Below are 10,599 nucleotides of genomic sequence, written 5' to 3' on the forward strand. Positions count from 1 at the left end.
TTGTACAAATGAAAATCCAGCTTGCAGAAATATAGCTCTGAAGCTGCAATTAATGTCTAAATCTTATTCAGAAATTACCTCAAGAAATTTGACCCGCATTTATGCTGAATTCTTGTCATAATCCCCAAGTGTTCTATATAACATTTGGTTATTAGTAATAAATATTATAACTTCTAACTTATGAAACTATAATTAGTTTTCCTAGCTGAGAAAATTAGATCACTCATTTAAACCCGTTGTTTTTGTAATCAAGATTAAACTAATTCATAAACTAGTAGTTATGTATGTACAAATCAGCAACAATTCCTATCTGCTCCTAAATTGTTTCATTTTAGCCCTAAGACTGACCTCTAATTTTGTTCGTCTTCCTACGCTCACAACACCTGCGTTTTCCCAGTCGAATTTGGGTCCACCGATCGCTTAGCCTACTTCTGGGGAAAGAAAGAATGGAAAAACCAAGTTTGTTGGACTTGCTCATTGGATTAATAACTAGTATTAACTAGTAATAACTAGCTGATAGTAATACATTCAGATGAGTTAGTTCTCCATTTTGCATTCACTCTCTCTCCGCTAGCTCACTTATAACTAACTGGTTAGTGAAATTAGTTATAATTTTTTATAAAACATAACATTGTTCTGGTTAAAACTTTTTTGGATTCTTGATCTAAATTTTCAAGTTGATTTAAATCATAGTTATAATCTGGTAAATCGTTTTAGTGGGTTTCACACCTTTGTAATTTTGGGTCATTTTTTCTTTTGGATAATGAAAGCAACCTATCTTGCGAAAATGGGTAATTGAAACGTAATCAAAGCAAAAAGACCCGTTTAACTCTGATTACAGGCAAAAAAGACATCATTTTAGATATAAGAGAAAACATGCATTTTTCTGGTGCGTTTTTTTGCTACTGTCTCGGGACAAAACGAAACGGAAAATTTGATTCTCTAGATTTCCGAACCTCAGCTTCTAATATTTAGTACCAAGATCATATTTAATGTCGTACAAACTAAAAAAAATGTTTCTTACTTAGAACCTAAATGGAAAAAACCTTATGGCTATCATAAAACATACAACGATACTAAAAAATTTGTTTCCGTTGAAAATAAGTTAAGAAGTAAGTCAAGAGGAGAAAACTTCATAATTTCAAGTCTGAAAAATCTAAAACCAATTATGGTATCATATCAACAAAAAAAATATCATAGAGAAAAAACTGTGGCCAGAAACGTGATTAGAGAAACTGATTAACCTCGGATGGCTGCAAAAGGTATAATTTTGCATTTTGAGTGCAATTAAAAATTATTCAACGTGTTTTTTCTCGAAAATGAAAACATGATTCGTCATGGCCTTGAACTGAAGAAACAAATATTTTTTTTAAGCTTTAAACTTTAAATAACAAAAAAGTCCCAAATTTTTACACGTATTCATAGCTACTATCCCTAGTGATCCAAGAATTTATAATCTTGCAAGAATCTTGCAAGCAATCTTGCAAAGGAATGCATTTTTCTTGCAAGCATCTTGAAGATTTGAATCCATATCTATAGTTACTCTCGCTTACTATCAAAATGAAAACTTAAGAGTAGATCTAGGTATAGATATGCTGACGTTTTGCTCTAGTAGTTATATAAACAATTCGAGATTCTGGGATAAAAAGTTTTTGAAAAAAATTGAAAAAAATCTTTAAATTGAAAAGAAAAACTGAAATTGCATATTAAGGAACCAGGATAAAATGCCCAATGACAAATAATTTGAAATATACCCAATATTCTACCAATTTTTTCACCATTAATGAAAACAATTAGTCAGCACAATTATACATAAGTGGGGTAACTTATGTAACTTATGATGTAATTTTCACGGCCATTCATCAACAGCACGTAATATATGATGTAACTTTATCGCATCCGATCAATATCGCGGTTAAGTATGATGACTGTGTGATAAAAATTGCCTGTAGTCTCAACTGCTTTTTAGTGGTCAGATTATTACACATGACAAAAAAGAACAATTTTGTCGTTTTTTTTTTTCGTTTTTATGACACTGGGTTCTTTGGGTTAAACTAATATTATGTAGCCGCATGGCATTGGTTAAATTGTTATTTACGCTGCTCAAGAAAGCCTCCTTTGATATAAGTAAAAACAATCAATAACAGTGGAAAATCAAAAATCATTGTTTTTACATTTTCAGTTCCTGCCTTCAAAATTTTATTATTCACGAACTTCTTAATTAAAAAAAAAATCAAATGAAGTTTTGTTGGACTTGTGAAGCAGTTTTAACTGCATTGCTTGTTTAGATTTATACAATTAGTATTTTGCAAAGTATAATAATCTGTCACTTTTGGTTTTATGGTAATGTAAGAATGACCGGGGGGGGGGGGGGGGGGGGGGTCATAAAAAAGGGAAAAAAGAGTCTAGGAAATTGTCAAAAATGAAATATCCAAAAATCTATCAGTCGCTCACAGTAAACGAGACAATGCATAATGCATTTTAAGAACATCGAATATCGCCACCATATTTCATTCACATAAAATTCGTCAAGATCAAGTTCATTCATTGTAGTAATAAACTTTGTGATCTTGTGAACAGATTTCAGATTCTGCTTCTATTTTTGAAAAAGAGGCCAACGCGACCCCATTCGCTCGACCGACATTGATTAAACACACGATTAAGGAATATACACAAGTGAACGTTTCGTTAGATATAACTGGGGGGTGGGGGGGGGGGTGCTTACTGGGAGTTTGGTGTCGGGTTCATGGGTGTGGGGTGACAATAACAGAATAATCTAATATTTGCTGATCGTTTTGGGGTAAATATGGCCCAGAAAAAGGGTAAATATATTAGCTTGTAAAAGCCATTGATAGTGTTAGGGCATTTGATGTTTAAACAATTAGATTAGCTTTCTTAAAGAGACGATTTGAGATAAGAAACGAAAAAGTAAGAAATGAATTGATATCTTTAGAGAAGTTAGTTGTTTTTATTAAACAGCCTTAACCAATATTAACTCACTTGGACTATTTTCAATAGGTGAGCTTTCTAACACTCTGACAAGCTAGACTGTTAAGTTAGTTTTGGCGATAACTATTTGTTTTCTAATTGTCACAGCCATGTTTCACGTTAAAAAATCTAATAAATAAACAAATTTTAGACGGAACTTCTCAAAACAATTTTGCAGTTAGCAAGATAAGAAGATTTGTAAACAAAGTTTAAAGTTATTTTTAGAATCTGATTGTTTTGATAAGTCCCAAATTTTTTCTGCGAAAATTTATTAATTGCAAATTAAAAACAAAAAAGTGTATTGATTCTTGACCAGCAACAAAATTTTAACTGAATTTTTAAACAAGCGTTCTAGAGAATTGTAGTGGAGAATAAAGTGTTATTTATTTTGTAGTAAACAACCTCATAATGCGAAACTGAGGACTTCATTAAAAAAGAAGAAGAAAAACGTCGTTGTTTGTGAGGAAATACAGCTGAGGTCAGATTAGCCCAAAAGTGGGAATCGGGTGATGACAGTCTGGTACAACAACAACAATATCAACAACACCAACAACAAAAACAACAACAACGCCATCAGCAGCGGTAATCATCAGCTGCCACTAATAACAACAACACCTCTTCACCAATTGCTTAGCAACAACCACAACCTCGAACGTGACCTTCTGGCATCGATTCCTCCCGACTCTTGGAACCTAACATACCATCGGAACCCTACGACATATCGCAATCTTCTAGAACCTTCCAGACAGATTGACAGCATGGATCCCGACTTGAACTCGTTCCCGATTATGGCCCGACAACCCGGGGTTGTAATGGGTGCTTCGGGTGGGCACGATATGCAGTATCACCTACAAGCGGGCTCGGCACTATACTCGACGCCGGACTTTGGTCTGGAATTCTTCAGGAAAAACTGTAAGTTTCACGGATTTTTCTAGTTTATTAGAGGAAATGATAACAACTGATTTCAAAATTGTGACTTTGCGATCATGGGCGTCAATGTCTGTAGGTTACCCGTATAACTTCAATTCCAAATCTCTAGTTATCATCCCAACTCAAATTTAGTTCACCACCCCAGTTGGAATTTTGTTTTAAAAAACAAAAGATATTTTTGACAAGTATTTTATAAAGAGAAAACGGTTGAAGCCAATATAAGTGTTTTTGTCAGATATAATCGTTTCTGATAATTTTTAAACCGTATAAAATGATAACTCTGCCGATTTCACAAACTGGACCTCCTCTTTCTTTTCGATAAATGGTTACTATTTCAAAGAAATAGTTTCTTTTTCTAGAACTTTTTTGCATTTAATCTTATTGTTTAAGGCTTTTAGGGTCGAACAGCAATTTCTCCAAAGGGGCCGTTATTAGATATCATAGCCGAAATTTTGATTTAATGTAATTTTAAAAGCAAACATGATCAGCGTTTTTCAATCTCAATTTCTTAATAATGTTCTTAAGTTTTTAAATCAATCATTTTCGGTAAACGTGAAGGCTCTTTTTTCAATTAATGTCATACACTATGATGCTTCAATTTTCAATCAATAGGAGCTTTTAAACTCCATAAATGAAAATTAATCAATTTTTATAGTGAAATTTCATTCAATCAGGACATCAACGTAAAAAAAATCAACGTAAAAAGATGCAAGCAAATATGAATTGTGTATCATAAAATGGAAATAGTGGACTGGGCTTGAAACTTGGCTGAGCCCAGTTTCAAGCCCAGTTCAGTATTTCCATTTTATCATATACAATTCGTATTTGCTTGCATCTTCAACCTTTTTATGTTGGTTTCTTTTTCATTTCTTATTTCATAACACCTTCTTTTGTTTTTCTTACGGTCGTCGTTTAATCTTCCTAGCCCAGTTTTTACATCTTTCTAGCCTACAAAGACGTAAAAACTGGGCTAGGAAGATTAAACGACGACCGCAAGAAAAAACAAAAGAAGGTGTTATGAAATAAGAAATACCCAAGTACAGTGTTTTCAGACATGTGTGGCGTAATATTCCGTCAGACTAGTAGTGTAAGATAAAAGATGATGATTCTCATTCAGTACTGGTCCATTTTCTTGGTAGTTAGAATTTTTTGTGCCCGCTCAAACTTGCTTACACTCACTATGTTTTCAACTCAATCGCATAAAACGGGTTCTAAAACGGAACGGGCTCCAAATTAATATTAAGTATGCCATTTTAAACCCCCATTTCATGAACTAATTTCTCGAAGGTTTCATAAAGTTAGATTTTAAAAAAAATCCAAATTATTTAGTCTCAATTCCGTTTCTTTTCCATTTAGTTCAGAGCAAGCAGTGGCCAGGGGGTATTTCACCCGGGGGAGAGGTGGGGGAGCAGTGCAGGGTGTGTGGGGACTTCGCATCCGGAACCCACTTTGGGGTGCTCACATGCGAGGGCTGCAAAGGATTTTTCAAGAGGAACCACAAGGACCAGGCCTCAAAGGTAAATAAAAAAGGGGGCGTTGAGAGCTAAAACGGAAGCTAAAAGAAATGCTTTTTTTCTTGTATTTCTGAGTGAAAATTAGGGATGTTTACGGCGAATTGGCTACATTTTCTGGAGACTTCGTTTTTTCGCCATTTAGTCGTAGAAATTAATGGAAATCTATCAATGTTATCATGGCGTCATTTAATCAAAAAATGACGTCACCGGTTTATACCACTAGCTCGCGTTTTACTTCAGCAAAGCGCACGTACAATTTTAACACAACATAATTTGATTCATTCTGCCCCTCCCCCGCTTAGCGGGCAAATAACTTTTACGGGAAGCTCCAAATCACACGCTTTTTCTTACACATTAATGTGTTAAATTAAAAAAAAAACTGGTCTGAGGGAGAGAGGAGGGAGGGCAGGGATTACTAGAATAAATCTAAATAATTGTTCTTGGTTTTCAGACTGGTGGGGTGGCTGGCGCGGGTTCAAAAGATACCCTGCAGGGTAGCATTCTGCACTGCTCTCGGAATGGGAACTGTGACATCAACACCAACAATCGCAACTCGTGCAGAGCATGTAGATACCAGAAGTGCCTCAATGCTGGAATGTCCAGAGAAGGTTGACCATCACATCTCTACAGCACTAAATATACCCTAATCCAACTGCCTAATTGTCTTTGCAAGATCTTGCAATAACAATAATCGGGTCTTTCCCATTATAGCCCCCCCCCTCCAAGAAATTATAGCCTCCGCATTATGGTATGTTTACCAACATTGGGGAGGGGGTGGGGGCTATAGGTTATCTGACCACTAAACCGGGGGACTATAATGGGAAAGGCCCCAAAAATCAACCTTGATAGACCTTAACTAGCTTGCTTTTCGTTTTTACCCGTTTTCAGACAGACTCACACGATCAATTTCATTACCAAGCCTGTATTGGAATTCTTGCTTCCAGGTTTTATGATGTCTTAATGAATATGAAAAGAGCCGTTAAAGTCAGAATACAAATTCGTCTGTCTTAATTGTTAATTTTGGGTAAATATTACAATGCTATAAAACGAAGCATATTTTTTGGATGCAATATTATTATTAAAATACAAAGGGTACAGCTTTGTTTAAGAACATATACCATCAATTTCGAATAGCGTGCGTGGCACATTTTAAAGACAGAGAGTTGTAAGTGTGTCTAAAAGTAGTGGTAGTAAAAGTTCTAATCAAACGGGTACAAAGTTGGAATTGTCAATCACTAATTTGCACCGCAACTTTGCGACACTTAACAAACGGCTCGACATTGTTTTAAAAAATCTTTTACTGTGTCCACTAATTTTTGTAGAGAGGTTCAGTTCGGAAAAATTTACTTATATACAACAAACGAGCTTAAATTTGATGGACAAGTTTTTGAAGAAGTGCGTATGTGGTAAGAAAAAAAAATCAGTTCGAGTTGAAACAAATAAAAATCTGAATCTGGCAGACTTCAAAAAAGGGTAGCTTAATGAAGACAATCTGTTATTACCGTTTCTAGGATGGTGGAATTCAGTGTTCCTCTGATCTTTTTTATGCAGCAACAAAAATTTTTAATTAGATACACTAAAAAATGGTTCGATTCAAAATGCGTTTCCTTTTGTTCTGATTTTAAAAGTTTAATATTTCTTAAAACCGTTATTTTTATAGTTCATTATTGGTGTTCTGCTCTGAAACTCTGATTGAGTCGGAGAGGGCTTGTTTGAGCTAGAAAAAACAGTAGGGCTTAAGAGCGGGAAATTTTTATACTGAATTTAACCGTAACTTTGGGAAACTGCTGGACATTGCTTGATAAATGTGTTGTTCTCTCAGCTAGAATTTGTATTTTTTTATTTTGTTTAGTTTTAATTGCAGAAAATTGTTTCTGTTTCATTTCTGAATGTAATAATTTTTTTTTCAGGTAACTACACCTGAATTTGTTCACGTGAAAATTTACCTGAACTATAGTTCAGGTGTGTTTCAGGTGTCTTTCCACCTGAATTTCACCTGAACATTCGATTACCTGAACACGGTTTAGGTAAATTTACCTGAAAATTTTTTAGTGTGTAGTTTTATTTGTTAAGTGAAACATAATTAATGAATATTTCAGTATCTTCAGTGCTTATCTCAATCAAGGCAGTATCTGCTTCAATATGGATCAATTTGAAAGTTCGCTTCCGCTCACTAAAAAATTTACAAGGAATAGCGAGATATTGTTTTGGGATCAACTGATGAATACCTTTTTCCGCGAAAAAAAATTTGTAGATTTATTTCCCAAATTTTTCCTATACAAAATTCATCGAATACACAATATGAAGAAGTTTAAACTTCTAAACCGAACTCAAAAATTCAATCAATTGGCGTCAAAATTTTTCCAAACAGATTTTAATCAAAATTTATCAATTAAATATGCGACTGATGGTTTTTTTTTCAACCAACATGTTTTTCAGCAATCAAACTAGGCAGGCGATCAAAAAAGCAAAGAGTGACATTGCGCAAAGACCTCGAGAAAAGGAGCCGGGCAGCCCAGCTGATCAACCAACCCCACCCTTTAGTTCACCACTTGCCCTCTAGCAACGGCAGTATCAACGGAAACACCCTCAGCACCTCAGCCCTCAAGTACCCTCTAAATGTAACATATCCATCGTACAATCTACCCTCACTTCACACTGATATGTACCTGGGAATGGCCGCCAGCTTGCCATGCCCCCCTCCCACTGTCAACTACAGTCCCCCTCAAACAATTTCCGTGAACCCGGTCAACCCCACTCAAACTCATTTGGGCGTTTTGCCCAGTACCGAACACGTCTCGGCGTCGACATTTCCGTACGACTTTTACGTTCCGAACATGAAACAAGACGAACAGCCGGCAATAGCAAACGAGTTGAAACAAATAAAGCCAGATTTTTCTGACCTAGTTGCTTCTGGAACTTCCGGGTCGCCGCAAATAAACGAAGCTTTTCACCAAGCCCACGAGACTAAAACCCGCTGGGGTTTGAACCAAATTGACGAGACGTCAGCAAACTTGTTCCCTAGACACGGATTCTTTTCCCAACGACCTCAGGAAAACTCCCCGGTAACTAGCGTGACCCACAGTGGTGCTTTGAACGGATTTTTTCCTTCGGGTCGAGGTGGAGACGATATTGGGCAATGCGACAGCTATTCCCAATTGCGGAGTGAATCGGAAGCAGTAATTTTCCCCACTCAGTACTATGATCACGTGACCGCTTCATCGTGCGTTATTCCTCCCGGTAATGGAAACGAGGAAAAGCTTGATATTAGTGTGACTCAATAACATAGCAAAAAGTTTGTAGGAAAGAAATTTTTGTTAAAAATTGGTGCTTTTTGTCCTTTATTTCAACAGATGCACATTAGACTTTGCCCTAATTTCGATTCCCCAAAAGGGGTCATTGTTAAGATCGAAAGTGGGTTTTAAAGCTTAAATGCTTCGACTCAATTTTACAAGTAATGGATATGTGTAGAAAAGATTTAAAACGTGGCGAAATTAGGGTACTCTTCTTACATTATGAACTTCTAATGTTCATAAATACTGAAGCTCAATTCTTCTTCGATGTTATAATTAATTAATAACGCAAAGCATTGGACCTGTTTCCCTACCCTCTTATGAGTTAAGTAATAAATTTTAATCCTAAAAGTTAGAGCACGCTTTTTCATTGTCCGGGTCTAAGTTTCAACTCTAAGAGTTGCTAGAATTGTAGGAATGTGGGTAAATACGGTAAAAAAAATTTCACCACTAAAACTTTTAAAGCTGAAAATCTGCAACTTACTTTGTATTGTCTTTTAGGACTATTAAATTAAAATTGTAACCAAATGGTTGTATTTGTCATAAATAAAAAAAAAGTCAGCAAAATTTTAACAAATATTTTACCACCTGATAGAATTACACATTTAAATCCATTTGTTTGCCTTGTTTCCTTATTTCTACAAATAAAAGTAAAATTACTGTTTTGATTGAGGGAGGGGGGTGGGGTTCAGTTCCAATTAATTTCTGTTGTGTTCTGTTCTGCCTTACCTGTTGCCATTTAGCAGTGCTTAATTGATTACATAATAATGACTTTATTACTAACTGTGTCTGTGTGTGCCTGCCAGCCTAACTGTAATCTTCGCCTTAAATTATCCATTGTGCTTCCTTCATGTCCACAATAACTTGCAAAAAGCAAACTCTATTTTTGTAAAAATATTGGGAGAGATGATTTTGATGAATTCATTGTTTAGTTCAAATTTATTCTTCTATTGGTAGAAAAGCAGAAGGTTTCCACCCCAGGTTGAGGTCTTGGACCAGTGGAGCGTTTGAATGTAGTTCTCGTTTGACAATGATGGGTTTCATGCACAAAAGTGAACAAACTAAAACTTTGTGAGCAATCCTGTTGTTTCACTTCTGTTAAATTGTTTGACCGCAACTGTGGAGCTGATGAATTTAAATTTCAGCCAAAAAGCATGTGGTATGAAAAGGACAGAAAACATAAAACAATATATAGAAGCCAATAACTCTCAGAAATCTCTCAATGAACAAATAAATTTTTTAAGAGTTTTCATTAATAATTTTTGTATTTCTCTTCACAAAACATAATTGTCGGTCAAAGCTGAACCAACAAAAATAGCCAGGGAGCATAAAGTTTCTAACCCCATTAATAGTCAATAAAAATGCTTTGCAAAGGTTGGAATTGTTCATGTCTGATTTATCAAAAATTAAGTTTGAAATTATTCAACTTAATTCAAATGATTCAAGTTCGGCAAAATTCGTCATCTGAAAAATCTGAAAAAGCTAATGATATAAGTCTGGCATATTTTTTTAATTGATTTTATTGAAACTCTGGGTTGCTCTTTCAAACAGAGAACTACAGTTGCACCAATAGTTGTAATTTGGAGAACTTTGGGATGATAATATATAAGAACTACAACTTCCGTTCTCGTTCTACTGTCAGCCTGTCCTCCCGATAGTTCAAGCAATTTCTTGTTCATTTATGCTGTCAGTTTATAGAATCTGAATATTTTGGGGTGGAGGTTTTACCCTATTCACAATTCCACAATTGTTCCTAGAATCTATCTTTAGAGAAAACTACTGGACTGGATAGTAACTTCACAAACCTACTACTCTTAATTAGACTAAAGGGTTATACCAGGCCCTCCGTTCAAGCCCTAAAGACAGTATTTTCA

General features: G+C 35.3%; 1 protein-coding gene across 2 annotated transcripts; it reads left to right on the top strand.

The window, feature by feature from the left end:
- The first annotated feature begins 526 nt into the window (after nucleotides 1-526).
- Nucleotides 527-9,019, top strand: LOC142343957 (uncharacterized). 2 transcript variants are annotated; one of them, XM_075395364.1, is made up of 5 exons: nucleotides 527-592; nucleotides 3,383-3,900; nucleotides 5,275-5,435; nucleotides 5,884-6,040; nucleotides 7,872-9,019. In XM_075395364.1, exons 2-5 carry the CDS (start codon nucleotides 3,498-3,500, stop codon nucleotides 8,714-8,716), a joined length of 1,566 nt encoding a protein of 521 aa, XP_075251479.1. In that variant the 5' UTR covers nucleotides 527-592; nucleotides 3,383-3,497; the 3' UTR covers nucleotides 8,717-9,019. The 2 variants fall into 2 exon arrangements, with proteins under 2 accessions (XP_075251479.1, XP_075251480.1); XM_075395365.1 differs by lacking the exon at nucleotides 527-592 and adding an exon at nucleotides 2,930-3,018.
- Nucleotides 9,020-10,599: the final 1,580 nt, after the last annotated feature.

The sequence above is a fragment of the Convolutriloba macropyga genome, chromosome 8 (assembly GCF_964194025.1).
Source record: "Convolutriloba macropyga chromosome 8, txConMacr16.3, whole genome shotgun sequence".
In the NCBI taxonomy this organism is placed as follows: Eukaryota; Metazoa; Xenacoelomorpha; order Acoela; family Convolutidae; genus Convolutriloba; species Convolutriloba macropyga.

What these genes read in the sequence shown, in the direction of transcription:
- LOC142343957 (XM_075395364.1), top strand. Translation starts at nt 3,498, where the DNA reads ATGACAGTCTGGTACAACAACAACAATATCAACAACACCAACAACAAA. An exon ending in ACAAGGACCAGGCCTCAAAG is followed by an intron (nt 5,436 to 5,883) that starts GTAAATAAAAAA and finishes CTTGGTTTTCAG; the next exon opens with ACTGGTGGGGTGGCTGGCGC. An exon ending in TGCTGGAATGTCCAGAGAAG is followed by an intron (nt 6,041 to 7,871) that starts GTTGACCATCAC and finishes CATGTTTTTCAG; the next exon opens with CAATCAAACTAGGCAGGCGA.